At 38.6% G+C, this 21,279-nt stretch overlaps 1 protein-coding gene across 5 annotated transcripts in view; it reads right to left on the bottom strand.

Moving 5' to 3' along the window:
• Window positions 1–311: 311 nt before the first annotated feature.
• The window catches only part of ATE1 (arginyltransferase 1), a 75,165-nt gene continuing 54,197 nt past the window's right edge, over window positions 312–21,279 (bottom strand). For all 5 annotated transcript variants that reach the window (XM_017809232.1, XM_017809230.1, XM_017809229.1 and 2 more), the window contains exons 11-12: window positions 20,080–20,200; window positions 312–3,457 (exon numbers count right to left, since the gene is read on the bottom strand). In XM_017809232.1, coding sequence (XP_017664721.1) covers window positions 3,279–3,457; window positions 20,080–20,200 — 300 coding nt within the window. In that variant the 3' untranslated portion in view covers window positions 312–3,278. The remainder of the gene's footprint in view (window positions 3,458–20,079; window positions 20,201–21,279) is intronic.

Consider the following 21,279-nt stretch of genomic DNA (forward strand, 5'->3'; position numbering starts at 1 on the left):
GCCTAACTCAAATAAACAGCTAGTCCTATCTAGTCTCCATTAGTGAAAAGCCACTTAATTTTACCCAGACAAGAAGTATAAATTACATTTCAAGCTTAATATCTTCATTAATCTGTCTAGCTAGAACTAAAACTCAGTTCCAAAATGTGGACATGTGTTTTGAACGTGATTTTGAACACTGATTTTGAAGGTATTCCTTCCAATCACTCTTTGATGGGCTCCTCGATTCTGTTGTTCACTGGACACTTGGTCAACCTCCAGGATAATGAATTCCCAACAAACAATTACAGAAGATTACACACTCAGAGCTGTTCTTTCTTGTAATAATTCACAGAGACTGGAAATAACTTTATTTTCTACACTTGCAAGTCAAACAGGCCTTGCTGAAAAGCGATTCCAAACTCAACATGCGGGTTCTTTTGCATTTACCAAAAGGTGTTGATGCTGGAAATGAGTAAGCTCCCCCTTTATTTCCAATTAAAACAAAAAATGGTATTTTTTAACACTGGTCACAACTCTGCATTTTCTTACCACCATTTAATGCTCATTTATCAACAGAAGATAGAACAAGGCAACCTTACGTTGGGGATAACTCTTGCCAACCAGCTACACCAAAAAACCTCCTATAAAATAGTTTGTACTAAATTAAACATCTCTAAATTCAATAATTGTCAATGACAACATCCTCAATAAAACTGTAATGGTGGTGAATTTTCAGCTCCACTGAAGTCACCGGCAAAATTTACAGAACTTCATCCTCAGCCTCCATCCCCCTTCTAAAACAGGGTTAGAGGTATCGGTCCTTAAAAACACTGCACCAGTTTCCTTCTAAAATAACACTAAAGTAAGTCAGATCTCAGCAAACTACAGGTGAACTCGATGTTGGAGTTAAACTCAGCGTTGACTTTTTTTAAAATATAAATATATATTAGGGTTGGGTGAGAGTCAGAAGCTCAGTTTGTCGTGGTGCTGCAGTTCCAGTGGAGTCACGAGGCGAAAGCACCATTTCAGAATTCACAGAAAAATGGTCATTTACCTGGAGTGGTCACGCTAAGGACAACTTCAAGCCGTGCTCAATTTTCAGTTTTACACTTATCTATCTCACTTTTCTTTAACTGCAGTCCTTAAAAGCTCCCCAAGAGAAACAGAGCATCGGATCAAAGTGGGATACAAGGCATATCAGGAACAAATACGGGCACAAAAAGATGGAGCTCTCCAGGAACTCTCAGTAGGGATATTAGGTCTGCTCCCTTGAAATCTAACAGAAACTCCTCCAGGAGCTCAGTGAGGCCATCATTAAATGGTTTGGATAATCTTTTAAGATTTTGCAAGTCCTACAGGAATTTCTCAGTGCCTCTGAACTGATTTTTTATCATATAAAAAGGTTTTCTCATTTATTTTTTCTTGCAAGCCATATGGGCATCACCACTTTTCAACACATGGTGTAGGCAGAAAATGTTACACTATTTGACAAGCCACTGAGAGGCAAAAGGATTTTCTCCACAGAAAGGAATTCTTCATAATAATCTTCATGAGTAATAGGTTTAGATAAGACATGGACAAACTGGATGGTACAGGAACTTTTCACTACCAGGCAACAGATAAACACATACCTGATATGATGCTGAGAGGAATGACCAGTTTTGTTGCAGACTGGCAGTAGATCAATACAATACACTCCAATTAATAAAAAATAAAATTCCTTTTTAAAGTTACTTTTGAAGCTGTGCTCTATACCAATAATATTACAGTGATCAAACAGATACAGGGGGAAAAAGTTAAATCTGCAATGCACTCGATTCCCCAGATTCTTGTGTCTTTTCCATGTAAAAATTAATGGTTAATAAAATTGCCTAAGTGTTTAAAATTCAATCAAGGCCATGAATGATAGGAGATGTAACTCTCAGAGAGTAAAACAGAATTTGGTTCCTTTCTGGGGGAAAACCACCCACATATCCTTCAATAAGAATCTTTGTTCAAAGGTTAACAGGAAACTTCAGGTTGATTTAAGGTAAATGTCAGCTCCTGTTATCCCAGAAGATAAGAAACACAAATGCATTGGTAACATTATCATGTTGTAATACATTACTGAATTATACAACAGGGTTATTTCCCCAAATTCCTACAACCTGTATGACTTGATAGGGACACAGACAACGTTCTATATGAGATAATAAAGTGCTTTCATAAAGGATCACAACTTCCTGTGTTTATGACAGAAGTATTTACTAAAATGTTATTAAAGATGTTAACCCGTGAGCTGCTGCACCATAAACAGAACAGTCAGTAAAAACACAGGAATAGGATATTTAAGACTTCCCATACAATTCTGCAGAAAAAAAAATTGCAACAAAACCCAGCAGTGGCACCTCCTGTCTTTTTTTTTTGTTTTGTTTAGCATAGTTGTGAAATGTGCACTGAGAGCTACAGGATAAACCTCCCAAGCTCTATTTCACATTAGTGATGTGCATTAAAATACCCACTCTCTTTAGACAAAGGATAAGGCTTATACCAAAAAACACTGTGCCACTTGGCTGCATATCTTTGGTATATTTATAGTGCAACTGGTCTGCTTCTTCTCTGAAGGGGAAGTTTTTCCAAAGCACTGCATCCCCTTCCACTGAGAACCTACCATGAACTCCTACGCTCTCTAGGACCTCAGACACCAACCTACTGCTTTGAACAGATGAAGAATGTGCAGTGAAAATAATTTCTTCCTGTTTTCTTCTTTTTTTTTTTTTTTTTTAAACACACTACTGAAATAAAATTAAACCACGCCAGATTCCACATTAGAAAGTAACAGCACGTTTCAGTCCTCTTGCAAGGTTTCAGGAGCGTACAAATGCGAGCATAAATTTCACGGCAATTTTTAACCACAGATATCCAAGGTGCTACTTGGGAACATTTGTAATTTAATTCCTGTTAATCTAGATTTAGTCAACTTCTGTCTCTACCAAAAAAAAAAAACAAAAAAGACACCTGTTTTTCATTTTGCTTACTTAGAATAATTAATAATGCATAGAAAGGCTAGAACTACTTAATTAAAATATATTGCAAGCATGTTTTTCTAAACTTATATTGCTAAAGCCTTGCTGTATTGTAAGATTTATTGGAGTTGGCCTTTATACACAGTACCATGTACTCACATAAGCCTGGATATATACCTGTATTTCAGACTGCTATTTGAGTGGGCACACCAACACACAGCTATAGTACACATCATCCAGTGGCAGTGCAATCAAACATAGCGCCATTGAAATGCCATTTTTAATGATTCCTCAACTTCTGAACAGCAACATTCTTTCTGAACAGGTCTGTCCAACCAAACTTGCATATTGCTGAACGTTGGCTTCGTCGCTTGGCCCCTTCCTCCTCTTCTTGTACACGCTGTAAGGCATCACTGTCCTCTTGTGAAGCACCCTCACCCTGCCCAGCTCCTTCAGGCGACCTTCATCCACTGCAAAGGGAGCCAGAGAGCACAAAAATTAGTTATGGGATCTTAATTTATGCCACTCACTTCAGAATGCACAATGAAAACTGCATGGAAGTAAGGAGACTAATCTGCAGATGAAAAGCAGAGCTGAGCTACAGAGCACTCTCCTTGAATTGTGGCTGAAAACAGAACCTGTGTTTGCAGTGTGTGAAAAAATAAACCATGCATCACACACTTCCAGTGGTGATATACAGCATTTCTGAAATGCCCCCACTGCTGTATTTAAACATTCACATTCATTTAATGCTCGCTGGAGCCCACTGCCAGAAGTGAAACTCTACCTGGCAAAGACCTGCCAGCAGAACTGACCAGAAGAGACTTGCCATCACTGCAGCCCTTGCCAAATCCACCAGCAAACTGGGAAAAGTGGATTAAAACCAGCAACCTCCAGGCTGTTTGCCTTAGGTAAGCATCAGGCAATAAACTGCCTTCCCAGGTCAAACTCTCTGTTCCTCCAGCCCCAGTCTTTTTCCCCCCTCATTTATACTGGTTTCTGGGTTTCTCTAGCACACTGAGCTTACATGCCCTTATTTCAAGTCCAACCCAAGCTCTGTGGACTGACAGAGCTGTGCAAGCACTAACTGTGTGGGTTAGTGACACAATTCCTCTTCAAAGGAATTACTCTTCAAAGATACACACATCATAGTGGAACCTTGTCAACCTCATATACAGATCCCTCGTGACTTAATTTATCCAGAGTCTAACACATAAGAGCATCATTGAACAAGTTAAAACTTCCCTCAGTTAATGCAATTGATGCTCATGTTGCTGAATAATAATAATAATAATAATAATAATAATAATAATAATAATAATAATAATAATAATAATAATAATAATAATAATAATAATAATGATGTTATATAGCAGATCTGTGTCACAAAAATTGACTCCACAGTGCTAGAAAACTCTTCACAGAAAGTCAGAGAATATGCCACACACCTGAGGCCACTGCAGGATGAATTAATAAAATTATTACAAAATACTGGTAAAAGAAATCTTGGACTTCTCAGAGCATCAGGTTTAAAAAGTCAGCAGTGGAAGAGTCAACTTAAACAGAGAATCTGAAACACGAGTTTGAGAATAGAACCATTTAAACTAGAGTAGCAATGGGGAAGAGATGCTTACTAGGATGTCAGTATTTGGGGACACAAACTGTGCAAAGACTCCCTTTTGGGCCTTCTTTATGCTCTCAATTCGTGCTTCTTTATGCTTTAAGACAAAGGAGGTCATGAAACGCTTTTCTTTGCAAGGCATTCTGAAGAACCTGCCCTCATTTTCCACAGAAATGGCTTATAAACTGTTTTCTGCTGATTGCCCAAAATTTAGTATGTGAAACTTAACGAAGGCTGCTTTAGCAAGTTTAGAATGACTTCATTACTTTTATCTGTGTTTTGATTCCTAACATGAAAGCACAATGTGTTTCTTAAGATTTAACCAGGAAAACATGGTTTGAAGGAAGAAAATTTGAGTAGTACTTGCTAAGATTGTGCTCTGCACTAATTACTCTTGGCAATTGCTTTAGATAAACACCAAGTCAAAAAACACTTTATGGCTTTCTCTCCTGCTTTGAAATCCATTAGGTTTTTGATGTGTGGCCAACACCTTCCTGATATCCCAACAGGTTGGTTTTACTACCAGCCCTTCTGCCTCTTCTGTTACATCCCCCTCCTTCCTGAAAGTTCACCAAGGAAAAATTTTGCAAGTTTATCTTCTGCAGGTGACACAAGTGTAAAGTTATTTTAACTCCTTAAATTGGAAAGTCTGTGTTTACTGCACCTCTAGGCTGACTGTAAGTTTGTGAGATGGAGAGTCCTGAGATGGATTTAGGCCAAGCCCAGCCTTTCACAGCTTCGTGCCAAAAGCACTTTCAAAGCTGTTCACTGCTCCCTGTTTGATACTCATTGATCTCAAACAGTCCCAAAGCCTGATGCTCTGGATGAGTTCATCTTTTGGCTTGCAGTGCTCCTGGCCCCAGATTTGATTTCTTTGAGTAACTAAAGCTACTGTACCTTCGGTCTCACTGCGGCCTTCCTGGCTCAGCTGCACTCTGGTCTTGCTGCTCAGCATTTACACCCTTTACTCCACTTTTACTCATCACCTCCTTGCAACCACTCTGGCTCCAGCTCTACAGCCACATGGAACTGCTGGAACGACCAAGCAAGTTTGGTTCTAGGAAATTTAAGCACCACAGCCAAGCGCTCTCTGGGGAGAAGTGGGGCTTGCCAAACCCTGCTGTAGATCAGCCCTTTCTTGGACAGGTTTACAACAAAACCCTCAGGCAGGAGAAGGCTCTCCCTGAGCAATCCAGAAAACACCAATATCTTGAAAAAAAAAAACCACTGTAATATACTTCACACATGTTTTAAGCTGAACACAGTAAGTTCTGTGCATAAACTACATATAGAGAGACTTGGTGATGAGTTTATCATCAGGAAAAGTTTGAAGAAAGACATGGTCTTACAAATTTATGTTTGACTGACTGTATTTGTATTGGTTCTACACATTAAAGTTCATTCCAGATCCTTGAAAGGCAGCAAAATAACAGTCCAAATGTCTACAATGATTACCTGTTCTTCCATTGACTCCCCCTAAATACTATATTTAATAATAAAAATAACTTTCTGCAAAAGTACTTAAATAGATATAATTTAAACTCCATCTGAAAAAGAAACCTTTTACCGAGATGCTAAGTATGAGTAAAATAATCTCAGGTACATAATTAAGCTTTTAGAGAAGGCAAATAGGAACTTGTGTCACCATCATAACAAATCTGTAAGTCAAGATTCAACCACCTTTCAGTTGCTGCCACTCTGGGAGCAACACCTTAGGAATTCAGGAGAGAATTCCCTTTACACACAATTTAAACATAAGCACAATAAATTTAATATAACTGAATGGAAAATAAGAGCAGATTGAGCTCTGGCACAGTTCAGTAAAGAAATTACTCTCCCAATAAGAAAAATTAAATATCTGCTCCTGTTGAGTGGCACATAATAAAATCTGCTTTATATTTAAGAAGATGCCAACTGAATTCTAACAGGCCTTCCCTGTGTGGCTGATGCTGGGATAGAGGAGTAATCCCAATTCAAATGCTTAATTAAATAAAATTTCTTTTTGAAAAGAAGAAAAAAACATCTCTATCAGTAAGTATTATTTCCAAGCTTTACTAAAGAAATTTTAATTAGTGACTTCAATTTCTGGGAAGACACTGTCATCAGATAGTGTAACAACATGTTAGGGCAACTTTAACCATTACTGTAATTACTGAATGCAGTACTGTTACCACTAAAAAGGTTTTTTTAAAAAGCCTGTTTTTTCCTTCTCCCTCTTTCTCATTTTTTACCTTCTGAGCTGTTGATTTATTGTATTCTACACAAGAGATGCTGTCACTTGGTATATAAAACATACAAGGCTTTATCCCTTTAATTCAGTTATATCTATCAATAGAGCCTGGATGGTAGATACACAAAATGCAGAGAAATCAATTCTGTAGATTGAAATATCTGTAATTTTAGGAAACTGGGCAACTGCAGCTGCCAACTGTCTTTACAAAAATATTATCCTGTAAGTCTCAGAGCTAAAAATACAGGTGAATTCTTGTTGAATAAATTACCTGTCACTTCTTTCTCCTCTCCCCTGTACTCCTAAAGCAGCAAATTATTTATATTGCAGTCATCTATTGAAATTCGAATATAGGAGAGATTTCACATATAATTCAACCTTGCAACTGTGACCCAATAAAGACCTCAAAGAGGTGTTGGAATTTTTTGTTCCCAGCCCCATATACCACTGTTCCCTGGAATTCACACATGGAGGATCTCCTTTCTAAAAAAACAAAGCATAGCAGATATGTTGCTAAGTACCAGTAAAAAACAGAGTAAAAAGCAGCAGTGATCCAAAGTCCCTTTATGCAATGGGTTGTCTCTGCAGATACTGATTTGAGTTCTTGACCCAGCTCACACATTACCTTCATCACCTTCATCAAAAGGACAGGCAGCACCACTGAGCAACACACTCAAAGTACCAGCAGTGGGTTTTCAAAGGCAGCCCCAGCCTGCAATCAGCCCCAAAAATGCTTTTACACCCAAGGGATGAGGAGGAATGTGAGGAGCAGGAAGCCTGACGTGCTCCTGTACAATCCAGTTTTTATTTCTTTGCACAACCCAAATCAACTTCCTCCTAAAACTACAAGCTCCCTCCTGAAACCAAAACATGCTGATACACATTCCTGCTGAAATGCCAGTGTGAAATAAGGAGGACTGATTTTACCTTTTTTATTCACTGTTCAGCAGTGCTCTTTTACAGAGAAATTTGGAATTTCACGTTCGGAATCCTCGCAGCCAGGAGTCGATCAGCATTTTTTCTAACGTTATTTTGGGAAGCTGATCTCCGAAGGCTTTTATTGTTCAAAAGTGCATTAATCTTTATTGTTACTACCTAGCATAAGCTGAGGTGAAAACCAGCTCCAACGTGGTCAGGGAGCCAGGGAAGGACGGGCAAAGCTGGACAACCGAGACTCGGAGAGCGGAGCCGCAGCTTGGCCCAGGCTGGGAGCCAACACCACGCTGCAAAACCCATGATGGTTCAGAGGGTTTTGCAGCAAACTATTGCTAAACCAGCTCTTTGGTGCTGGCTGAGTTGGGCCAAGCTGGTTTTGATCAGCAGTGATGTGGAAAGGCAGCCACAGTGTTCTCTGCCCCTCTCTAGAGCCAGGTGTGACGCCGAGCCAATGGCACCTATTCCCTCATCCCCCTTGGATATCCTCCTCAAAAATATGATATTTTTTAATTTGTCAGGGGTATTATTTAAAAATGCCCTAATGCAAGCTAACATTTTTTTAAAGTCCTTTTTTCCATTTACAGCAAAAACAAGTGAAGAAATAATTATAAACAAGCGACAAATTTATTGACATTCTTATTTTTTAAATAGGAAAAAGGACAACTGCCAAATTCCAAAACACCCCACATTAGTCACAGGACCATATTTCTTACATTTTCTGCACAGAATGGATTCAGAATTAGTAATTCAAAAAAGAAATGTGGCACTCCCACTAAACTCTGAAATGATGCTGTTTCTGATCATAAGTTTCATTTTCCTGAAATGCTCCTTCAACTCCTGGAATAGTGAAAGTATTTGGCCATGGTCACTTTGTCCTTCAGCATCCATGCTACACAGAGAACCTGGATATTTTTTTCCTCCATTAGTAGGATGAAACAGTGAAAGAAGGAAAGCAAAAGGCAAAGAACCAGCCCTAATTCAAAAATTTAAATATTTAAAACTGCCATTGACTGAAACCTGTGATTCACCTTGAAAGCAGACTTCGAAAGAAACTCTCATGTAAATAACTCACTTTATAAATTAGTTTTCATTTTACTTAAAAATGGAATCTCAGAAAAAATTATTTTTACCTCTAAGCATGAAACCCACAGAACAAAAAGCACAAAAATAAACAGTTGATAACTGTATTTTTCAGACTGACAGCCCAAAGGGTGTGCTGGGTTTTTGGTTTTGTTTCAAGTTGTTCTTGGTTTTTAATTGTCAATTTTGAAGCACTTAGGACCTACATGTTTTTTAAAGATGAACAGAATGTTCACATTGTATAAATGAAAAAAAAAAAAAGGTTTAAAATTCAATTTACAGCAAGTTAAAAAGTTTCATGATAGCCAAGCTTTCAAACTAGGTGTAAAAATGATCAAAAGAAGCACCATCCCTTGCTGGTTATGCTACAGCGATGTTAATTTATTTGAGAAACACGACAGCCTTGTCCAACTTTTTCTAAAGAAAAGCTACATCTGGTTTACATGACCTTGTCACAGTTAATGATCAATGATTTTAAAACAAAGAAACTGTAAAAGGAAGAAACAAATTAGCTTTTCAAATTTTATAACTGAAACATAGGAGATATTAATTAATGAAAATAGAAAATTATTCCACTGCAGTCAGAAGCCAAATACATCTGACCTTTGAATTTAAGCTCATTTCTTACTCAGTTTAAAGCATCATTACTTTTTGTTCACCAGCAAAGTATAGGATGTCATCCTCAAAAACTAAAGAGACAATAAGCAATACCCAATAATAGTCGTATTTATATAAAACAATGGTTGAAATGTGCTTTTTCTCATATTTCTTCTTCCACACTGGACTCATACATTAAGGAATATTAAAGACCTCTATGCCTTGGGGTATAAAAGTACTAACTCAAACCAAAGTAAGAGTACAGTTAAAATGAAGCATAAACAACGACACACAAAAATTCAATGAAAAGAATTCTTAATTAAAACCAGAAAGCACAAGTCACAAAGGAAGTACAGTAAAACGCTCAGGATATTCTCAATCAGCCAAATCTTTGCAGTTACTCTAACAAGAACAAAAAAAAAAGAAAAAAAAAGGGGGAGGTTTTGAAAGCACTGTTGAAAAAGAGAATGTTCATAAGTGGAAAAAAGCACCTTATCAGAACATTGTCGATGATCCTTAAAACGTGAAGACAGAGAAATTACAGTTTTACATGTATAACTTATAGGGATCCTTAAAATGGGTAAGGATAGGAGGTTGCAACAAGGGGAAATCCTAGAGACATCTTCCAAACAAAACTTTTGGGCTTGGTGCCTGAAATCATACAACTGCTTTATGATTTGCAATTCAATCCCGAGAAGGGAGCAGCCCAATCACCCCCCAGAACACACTGAGAGCCCTCACCCCGCTGGGCCACGAGGAAACAATCACTCATTGTGTTGTGACTCTTATTATTCCAGTAGTAAACATGAATAGGGGCCAATGGAAAACATTTCCTGTGAATACAGCAATTCAGAGCAGCTCTTGGTTTCAGCTGTAAGCAAAAGCTTCTGGCTTACCTGCAAACAAGTCTTTGACTAAGCTGCCCAGCACTAAAATCCAACTGTGTCCTGCTGATCTGGACACACTGGAAAGAATGTGTCCACAAAACACAACCCAAGAACTGCACATAAAACAATAATATATAAAATTCCCAGTTTATTTATGAGGAGCTCTCATATAATACAATTATCCTATACCTCAATTTATTATCCTGAAAAAAGGTGCCTGAAAAATAGCTACTGAAGGGCAAGATTTAAAGCATAGATCACAGAATGTTTAGGTTGGTAAAGCCCTCTAAGATCATCAAGTCCAACCATTCCCCAGCACTGTCAAGGCCACCACTAGCCCCTGTCCCCAAGTGCCACATCCACACAGCTTTTAAATCCCTCATGGATAAGAACTCTACCACTGCCCTGGGCAACTGTGCCAGGGCTGGACAACCCTTTCAGTGAAGAAACCTCTCCCAATATCCAACCTAAATCTCCCTTGGCATAACTTGAGGCCACTTCCTCTTGTCCTATCAAGGACTGATATGATATTTCTCCAAGGGCTTGCTTTTTAGGGATGCAGTATAAAAATCCCCCTTGCACTACCTGGGAAAATGTTAGTTAAATGAGACTGAACAGCTTCCCATCTGAAAACAGCATCCAGTGCCTCCAAAGTCATGACACTAAGAAATTAAAAAAAAAAAAAGGAGCATAATCCAGCTGATGGCAAGTTGACAAAGATAACTATTTCACTTTTAGATGCTCTTCCAGAGGACAAAATGAACTAGTCACTTCCTTTGAAGTTGTATCTCTAACACTATTCTTGATGACTTCAGATACGAGAAATGAGAATGTGAACTGCCAGTGAAGAATATTAACTGCACACCCAGCAAACTTTGGTGTTTTTTTTTTTTTTTTTAGTTCTGTCTTTCCTGTTCTAACTCTACTTTTTGGTTATCTAACCAACTGTCAGCTATGCCTTCAGTTTAAATGCACCCTGCAGACAAGGGCCAGAGGCAGAACCACAGCAGGCACAATGTTTTCAATGCATGAGCTCTGGGAGATGCTATTCCAGGGTATGTTCTCCCTAAACCAGGTGTCCTGACTCAGCAGCCTGCACGAGGTAGTTCTGCAGATCAGAACTAGCTAAATCCAAGTTTTACCAGCTCATTCATGACCAAACTAATGCCTGATGGATTCTGCAGGCTTTTCTAATCTAACAGGCACTTGGAACCAGCACATGAAAGCAACTCGAAGTCACTTTTAGCAGGGAATGAAAACTGCACATGTGTCTTTACAGAGACTTTAGCAAGCTACTTGTCACCAACAACATAATCCAAAGTGGCTCAGTTAATGGCAGGAGAGACACAGTAAACATGCTATAAAATCTGTGAATTAAAGGTTAAGAATACTAATGCATCTTAAATAGAAAAGGTTAGGGATGGGGATGATGGTGGGGATGACAGGACAAGGGGGAATGGCTTTAAAGGGAAGGAGAGTTGGATGTAGATTAGATGTTAGGAATAAATTCTTCCCTGTGAGGGTGGAGAGGTCCTGGCACAGGTTGCCCAGAGAAGCTGTGGCTGCCCCATCCCTGGAAATGTTCAAGGCCAGGTTGGACAGGGCTTGGAGCAACCTGGGCTAGTGGGAGGTGTCCCTGCCCAGAGGGTTGGAGCTTTAAGTTCCCTTCCAACCCAAACCATTCTGTGATTTCCATGAAAAGACAGCACAAAAAACAAATTTAGAGAGTTATGCTTTAAGGAGTAACAGCTCCAAAAAAATAGGAAGGAAAAGCTGAAAAAAAAAGAGTTAAATACTACTTATTAAAATACTTGAACTGTATAGAAGTGAAAATGGCAGAAAGCAGCAAGAGGATCTTTCAAAAAGAAGGGCAAAGTCCTTGTTAAGACTGATATGTGGGGAGGAAAAAAACCAGAGACGAGAGTCAAGCTGAGAATTACAAATGCAAACACTTCCATGAAATAGGAAAAACTGAAGCAATTGGCAGTAGCTTATCAGCTAAATAAATCAGATTTACAGCAATCAATTTACTGGCTAAATTAATTAAAACATGGAATCAGTTATGTTCCACGTGAAAAGCTGGGATGATGTCACCAGGGCAGAGAGTGAACATGTTTGGAGGCACCGTGGATCGTTCCAGAAGGTCTGACCCTGGCAGAGGTGGCTGAGCCAGGGCTCAGCACATGCCTGTGGTGTCCCTTCCACAGCCGCTCTGTGCCTGGGCCTAATTACAGCTTTCAACTTTTATCACATTTTGAAACTAATCCCATATGCTGGTTGTCCTCAGCATGGAATAAATCTGCATCATCTCTCTGCTTGTCCCACATTATTTGGTTTTTAATTTCTGCCCTTGTGCTTCTAACGCCTTCTGCGTGTGGAAAATGGTTCCTCCAGGATTTGGCAGTCCTTGCCCTTCCCCACATTCCCCTGAATCTTCAGCAACTCATAAGTTCATTTCTGGTCTAGCTGAGCATAAAGTCACCTAAGATTCGTCTCTTCAATGTGACGAGAAGTAAAGTATGCCTGGATATCTTTCTTTTTCAAGCAAAGTCCTCAAAAGAATTTAATTTCAAAATACCTCTGCTCGTTACACAATCTCTATGATGGTAATTTTGGATTAAAACATATTTTTGAGGATTTTGCAGTCCAAGCCAAAGGTTTCATGAACCACAGCGGAACTAAGTGGTGCTGCTTGAGGGGCACTGGTTTTCTCTGCCACATACATGTCAGCAGCAGATATATTCAGAATATCAATAAATACAAATTTTTAAATCCCAAATATTTATTAAAGTTTGCAATTTCTGACCCACATAACAATTCATGCCCTGCCAGTTGCTAAGGATCCACAAATTAAGTGACTAACATTGCCTTTTTGTTACAGAAGCACTGCAATATTTGAGCATATTTTTGCATATAAGGCTAAGACCCCATGCCAGTCATTGCATTGTAATACAAATATACTAAAAAGCGAGGGAAAAATCTGCCTGGCTACACCTTACTGGCATTATCTTCATTGTTTTAACATCTTGGACGCTCAAGGATCACACTGGATTTAGAAATATGCATTCTGACGGCTCTAAGTGTTCATAAACTTAATTAGAAACAGATACAAACTTGTAAGATGTGTCTGTTCTAGAGGTGCTGCTGGAAAGAATTGATATGTCTGTCTTTTTCTTGGTTATAGCATTCAAATTTATTACCCATAGCTCTGATATCAGTGGAAAGTCAGTTCTTGAGGAGAATTTAGTTCGTGGTCTATCAGAGTTTATTTAAACTCTTTCCCAACTCTCCAAAGTACACAACACTATCTTAAAAAATATTATAAACAGCAGTTGTTCTACAGAAAACCAGCAATTTCTCCCAAATCAGATGATTGCACAGTTCTAAACAATTGGTTTAATGTTTTCCATCTGGGAAGGTTTTGTGACCACATTTTCATCGTCTCAAGAACCTCAGTGCATTTACCCTTGTAAACATTAATCTGCATCACACTACCCTTATTAACATTAACATATACTGGCTTTTTGCATTAATCCCTCTGCCTGGATCCAAAGATGCAACACTACATGGACTTTGCCAGGGATCTGAACTATCAGACGTGACCAAATGGCAACCACAGTTCACTTTCAGGATACAAATATGTGATCGTGGCTTCTCTGTTGAGAGAGGGAGGAGGGATAAGACCAGTATCATGCTAATACACTATATTTTTAAATACACTGTGAAATTAAACAGCCTCTGCACTTGATGGGGGGGGAAAAAAGTCAAAATACTCGTGTTCACGCACACAATAAATGTAAAACACGTCTGAAATACTTTTAATAGCAGTATCTAAATTGTACATAAAATTAAATGTTTTGAAAGACACAACACTAGAAATGATAGCTATCAAAATAGTTGTGACAGGTTATTTTTCTACTGAAAGTGTTATGCACAAACCCATATATTTAAAATAAACATAGTTCTGTATAACAAGCCTGCAGATTTCTGGGTAAGGATTTTAAGTTTTATTTACTGGAACTAATAACCCTCAGTTTCTTGCAAGAAGCATTAAGATGCATTATTAGCAACTGCTAATAAGAGGATTCATTTGTTGCTAAATACTGGGAATGTTGTTTGCCTTTCACTACTCTAGCTCACTATGAGCAGCAGAATAGACAGAAATACACAGATATATTTCTGAAGAAAAAGAGTTTTTTTCAGCTTATATTCTCATAAATTTTAAAAACCCGGTAAAAACTTGCAACAAAAGTTACAAGATTACTACAGAAAGAGACTGAAAATCTTAAATAATTTTCTTTAGTTTGGTAACTCAAAATTAGTGATCTGCTATCAACTCTGTCCATTAGGGATTACACTGAATGGAGTTTTTTACAGAGTGATTCTTGTGAGCCTGAAGTGAAGATTTTCTGACCTCTACATAACTTTGTGTCGTGTCCCAGGGCTCCAGCACCGACTGTTGGACTCATACGCCTGGGAATGAGAGTTCAGGCACTGATTTTAGTGTTCTTTTCCTTTTAGGTTTTGTTTTTCTCCAATGGTTAAGACTTGTATGTGAACACGAGGCAATTTTAAAGGTTTTTTTAGGTTTCAGCATCTGCCCTTTGTGCAGACACAGCCTGCCCTGTTCCTGGGTGGCTGGGCAGGCCGATCACTGGAAAGCACAGAAAAGACAAATCATCTTCTCTTGATTCCAATGTCTACCATAATTTTGGCTCAGACCAGCTGGGAACTGGTCAACTCAAGCCTAAATTCTCCTAAGGACTTCCACTCTGCTGGAAGAAACAAGGTCTTTATTGCCGTGTGGAAGTGGCAGATGCAAAGTCTGGTCTGCAGCAAGAGCAAGGGGTGGAAGGAAGGTGTTTGCTGAATCCTTTGGCATTGTCATCTCTTCAGGTTTCCACATCCAGTTGCTTTTTACACAGTGTATCCAAATAACAGCCTCTCTTATTCATCTCTACAAATATCTACCTAGATGTTCAAGTTTGAATCCTATTGTTACTTATTTCAACAGCTTGTTCTTGCCAAGTCCTTCTTTGCACTATTCTAATTACATGAACTACTGCAAAATTTTCTTCCCCATCTTTCCATGCACGTCTCTGCCAGCTACCTGTACCCTGATCACATCAGAGAACATCATTTCTAAGGCTTCCCACTCTCTGTTTCCCTCCATCTTCATTCCTAGCACCTGCAGGCAGCAATGTAAGTTCTACCTCTGACTCTGGGATCTGAGATCCCAGACGAGTTTATCTGTTTTGTGTCTCCCCATATTCTTCATTCCTCCTACACCTCTCACACTACAAAAGATTTCTCCATAAACTCTGAAAGACAACTGAAGTACTTCCTTACAGCCCTCCTTGAAACTCTCCTCCACTGTGATGTTTACAAAAAGTTCAGTTTAGTCTATTAATAGACTATAATTTAGTCTACTACTACAATTCACCAGGCAACCCAGAAGTGCTTCTCTGTTTCTTTATCCCACCCTTTTGCCTCCACCATGGTTTCTGTTAACCACACTCTCTGGAGCAAAGATTGTCTTGTCTCTAAGAACACACAAAGCAAAGACAGAGGAGCCTATGTTATGGCTTTGTTTTGTGTAATTTTTCAACGCTGGAGAAAATACTTTCATTTTAATTAATGTATTCCATTTGATTCCGTTTTGATTTCAGTCTATTATTAGATAGACAGGAAGCTGAGCAGATGTGTATTAGCTTACCAAATTTATCAACTTCAGCAGACAAATCAGTCAAGGCAGAAAAAGCCTTGAAGTCCTTTTGATCTGCAGCACTCACAGCCCTGCTCACACAGCTTCTGCAGATGCAGGAGTGTGGGAAGCAGCTTCCACTGCTGACATTCCTGTGGATCATTCCTAGAAATTCACATCAAGCTTCTTCACTTGGGTAACAGTCCCCTGTTCACCCTGGCTGGCACTATGTCCACCCCACATTCTATGACACAGTCACATAACTATGAAGGCTTTGAAGCACTTTTAGATTGGGATTGTATCTGTCCTCATCTGACAGCCTTTACAGTCCAGTGCTGATGGGAAGAGAGATTTGAACTTTCCCACTAATTTAATTACCATCTCAAAAGCAGATTTTAATAAAGATTTTACTTCATGAAGACATTTTTCACAGGCTTCTCTCAGGAGCAACCAACTGAAAATCTCCACAGATGTTAGAAAGCGAAAAGACACGTCACTGGGTTAATCTCAGGAAAATGGGAAGTGGAAGGATAAAAATATTGCCAGGATACCAAGTAAACTACTTATAATTCTTTCCATACTGCCTTTGTCCCATGGGCAAAGCAGCTGGTGAAAGTACCAGTGAAGTAAAACCCCGAGGACCAGTTTTGAGAGGAGGAAGTTAATGGGTATGGCACACAGATCATGCCCAGGAATATTTCAGCAGCTGCTATCACGTGACTGAATTTTGCTCCTCAGTTTGATGTCTTGTCAAAGTCCCTGTCAAGTACTTATCTGCAGAGCAACCTTTTAATTAACTTCTTTTTTCTTCAGCATATCTCCATCTGTACTTACAGCTAATGGCCTGTTAAATGAAGTTCAGCACTATCTCAATTTCCAGAATGCATCACTATCCAAACCCTCTATTAGTGCCCCATCTCACTAACTACTTATTTAGTTGTAAGTAAATGACTGATGACTAGTTAATAATAAACATATCAGAATCCTAATAAACCTCTCTCTTTTATAAGATGATGCCAGGTCTTCTGAATTTTTCAAACTGAACAGACAATAAAAATGAAAAATCTGTTCTGAGGCATGAGTAATTCAGGCAAAACTTCTGATTTATAAAAGCAAAAATACTTGACAAACATGACCTACCATCCATGAATGCTGTCTGAATGTTGCTATGCACAATGTTTTCAGAGGTAACTGATGTTTTTCAGTGCATGTTAGGAAATGCACACACCAGCAGTTTATTTAAGTATCTAATTCGAGTGTTTGCTGGTACAAAACCTCACTGCTGTCTCTGTATGATTGGTGTGTTTTGAGGTTAAGTAGGGATAGTAAAGTGTTATTAACTGAGACACTTCCTTAGACTTATTTGTCTTGTATAAAGAGTTAAGGACTTTGTTTAGTTTGTCTGTCCTCTTTTCATTCTCCAACTGTTGATAAAAGTATGACACACCAGAGAAGAAGGAAATGGCAAACAACACACTCTAAAAAACATCTGAAAATGCTACAGCTTCACACAACCACACAATGAAAAACAGGAAAAAATCCTCCACAAATATTAATTAATATTTTCTTGTGCTTTAGAAAAGAAAAGGCTACTTTTTCTGAGCATCTTTTTCTTTTTTTCTCCAGAAAAGTAAAAATGAATCTGATTAGAGGAAGGAGTTCTGCAACGTAACGTGCATGAATACTCAAAGATCCTTTTCATATTACAGAGGTTTGAGAGGTCAGAGCACATAACATTCTCTCCTGAAACTGCAGCTGGTAAATTTATGAGGTAAATTTCTTAATTTTTTTTAAAGGGAGGGAAAACACATCCAGAAATTGCTGAAAATTACAAAGAAACTAGTATGAGGTAATGCCTAAGAAATTTTGACATTACAGACAATATTAGAAGATGACCATTTCCAGCAACTGTTTTATTGCCCCAGACAGCAATGCAAGCTGCACTGTTTCTCCCACTCCTTTACTGGATCTGGTTGTTAATTATCTGGTTATATCAGTTTCTACATCCCATTCCTAATAAATCATGACCTGCTTCACCACACTCATGGACAGTATGACAGAGAGCTGATTCAAGAGGAATAAAGCACACCATCATTCCTATTGGTCTCTTTAAAATTCACTGTAACTTCATTAAACTCATATTGCTGACTATTGTAGAGAGTAAAGAATCAAGAAGGGAACTGATTTCATTGTTGAGAAATGGCTTCCTTGGAGCAAGCAACTACTTAAACCTCAAATGACTTCAAGCTCACAGCAGGCTCTGTGCACTTCAACGTGGAGCTATGTTTTAATTTCCTTAAACCACAGGACATGAGTCACAGCTCCAGTAGTGCCTGGAGTGAGATATTCTGTGCTGATAATGATGCAAAGCTTTATGTCCCGCGGTTTCCAAACACGTGGTTTGCCACAGGGATTTCACACAGTCGAGGAGATGATGCCCCTCTGCCTGCATGGGGTTAACACCTTCAAAGGCAGCAGTTTAGCACTCTCTGCTTTCTGAATACCAAGAGAATCCTGAACACCTCCTGGCCTCCAAAGCCACTCTCTTCTTCCTCCTGCCTTTGTAATTTCTTTCCAGTTTCCTCTCCCCAGTCTAAGGATGGTTCTGGTTGACCAAGACATGATCATGTGCTGCTCATTTCAATCTTTTACACACTGAGAATTTCCCAGGGGGATAAATACTCTTTTCAACGAGCATCCAAATGTGCTCCCCAGTCTGTTTCCCACCACATCACATGGCTACATCCACAATCCCTAAAGAACATTCTCTATTTGCACAGAACCCTTCAGGTAATTCTGCTACTAAAACTTTAAATCATAATCTATAGCTAGAAATCTATTTGAACTTTGCTATTGTAGTTCTTCCAATTATTATTAGTGTTCCAGTTGAGCAACCAGGTAACAAGCACAGGATGTGCAAGGAACTCAACAGCACTTCCAGAACTTCACAGTCCTGATTAAGCAGCCTATTCAAGTTCCTTTGATTTATCTACATCCTACCCTTCCAGGATTTAACAGTCAGCTGTCTAGGGAAGGAAAATCCTACTAAACTAGAGTAAAAAGTAAAAAGATCAAAAAGAAAAAAAAAAAGGAAAGAGAGTAAAAGAAAAAAGGTAAAAAGAAAGAAGCAACTGTTGAAGACTACTCAGAGACAGGTAAATCTGTATTTTGGTGCTCAGAAACAGACCATGGTGTTACATACTCTTAAGCTGAGTAACACCACACATCTCTAATACCACAGCCACATTCAATTGTTATTCAAAGGAAAAAGGGGATATTCAGCAATTTCCAATTAATAACTAAAGTTAAGTTGGTTCCCTTTCCCCACAAGCACCACTTCAATCATCCTCTAACACAGCTCCCCTGGGACCTGCCATCGGCCCAGAGAGTCAGTAACTAAAGCAAATACATGTATTTTTTTTCCATGTGATTGCATTGTTTTACAGTAGCATTTCTGTATTATGTCCTGGTCAGTAACATTTTCAACCATTCTGTGGTGGCAAATCACTAAGCACCTATTTTACAGAGTGTATAAATCTATCTACTTCAAGATGTTTAAGGTGCTTCTGCTGTTGGTTGTATTTTTCACATTCACTGACAGACTGTTAAAATAAATCTGCCACTTTGTTTCTTAACAAAAGCACTTGATGCCTTTAAGCTTCTCCAGCCCTTTTACTTTCCTGTATTGATTCCAATTTCCTTCTTTTATGCATCCCTCCGACTGGAATGTGAGGAACAATTAGTTGATTGGTTTTGTTCATGCCCAGAATAGCAAATATAATTACCTGAAAGGCAGCAATATGTGTTAATTTCGAACTATGTATAGTGTCTAAAACAGAATGTATTTCAAATTTGCATTGCTTACTTTATGTTACAAAACAAACCTCTCCATTTGCTAAGTTTTGCTGCGGGAGTTGTGAATTTTACGCTTCTTCTATTTTACAGATCACATTTCCATAATGCTGCAGCAGCAGATGCTACTGATACATCATAAAAAGACAGATATTTTACAGGCCTGTCGTTCCTGGTAAACTCACCTGCTTTTCCATCCTGGTTGAACCGAGAGTACTTGGAGTTCTCAAGCAGGGGCAGACACTGCTCGATCGGCGTCCAGACGTAGGTCTCTGGACACAGCAGGTCAGAGGGCCTGTACTGACCCTGGAAAAGAGAAAAGAAGGGGAAAACCAAAAAAGAGAGCAGTCATACCCAGTTGCACAAGAACACTCTGGCCACAGCTTTACAGATTTTCCAAAGAACGAGGAATAATTTTAATCTAATCTACACCAAATGAGCGTGCAGTGAAATCACAGGCTTTTAGTCATTTCAGCACCATCTCAGGAATACAAACCTAACCTTGGCACTTGATGAAAATGTAAAATTAACATCACACACTTCCACGACATCCAAGATGGACTAGAGGAGTTTTGGCTTTGCTTACTGAAACTCTGTATTTAAGTTATCCTCTAGAGTTCTGCTGAGCTGGTGCCGACACTAAAAAACTCAGCACCTCCAAAGGCAGCTCATCTCAAGTGTTGGTAATTCTAGCAAATAATGGAGACCAAAAAAAAAAATCTAATAGAAAAAAACCCCACTTAACAGTAAGCAGGACGCTTTTATTGCATTAGTGATGGAGCATTTCGTTCATTGCTACTTAAACAGTAACACTTTAATTCATGGAGTTTTTCCTGGATTAGCTTACAGGTAATGATTAGTGAAATTCTACCATTTTTTGTTGATTTATTAAAAAGATATTCTTTGCAGACATTCCCAGAAACTAAACAGACATAACTATTTTCCCTTTAGCTACACAGAAAATCACCACCTCAGCAACAATAACTTCCTCTAATCAGATCTTCATTTGATTTAAAATAAGATTATTCAGAGGCCTATAACTTCAGTCAAAAATCTATCTTGGAGCCATTACTCATTCAACCCATACCCTCTCAACATCCACAGCCATATGGTGGCAATATCAAATGAAATTTTAAATTGCAAATTCCTTACATGTATCAGCTTGAAAACCACCCATACAGCAAACAGAATGAGAAGCTGAAGGACCTCAATTAAAAGTTAAAAGATTGGGTGTTATCAGGAGTGACACTGAAGTTCAGGCCACTAGGAGTTCTTCATACCAGTTACAGTAAATAGGTAATTAAGATTATCATCTTGAGATGAAGTTCAGTTTTTTTCCAGTTTCCATTATGAAAAAAGCAAAGTACCCTTGAATGAAGCTGAGC

The sequence above is a fragment of the Lepidothrix coronata genome, unplaced genomic scaffold, assembly GCF_001604755.1.
Source record: "Lepidothrix coronata isolate B3197 unplaced genomic scaffold, Lepidothrix_coronata-1.0 Scaffold25, whole genome shotgun sequence".
NCBI classification, from domain to species: domain Eukaryota; kingdom Metazoa; phylum Chordata; class Aves; order Passeriformes; family Pipridae; genus Lepidothrix; species Lepidothrix coronata.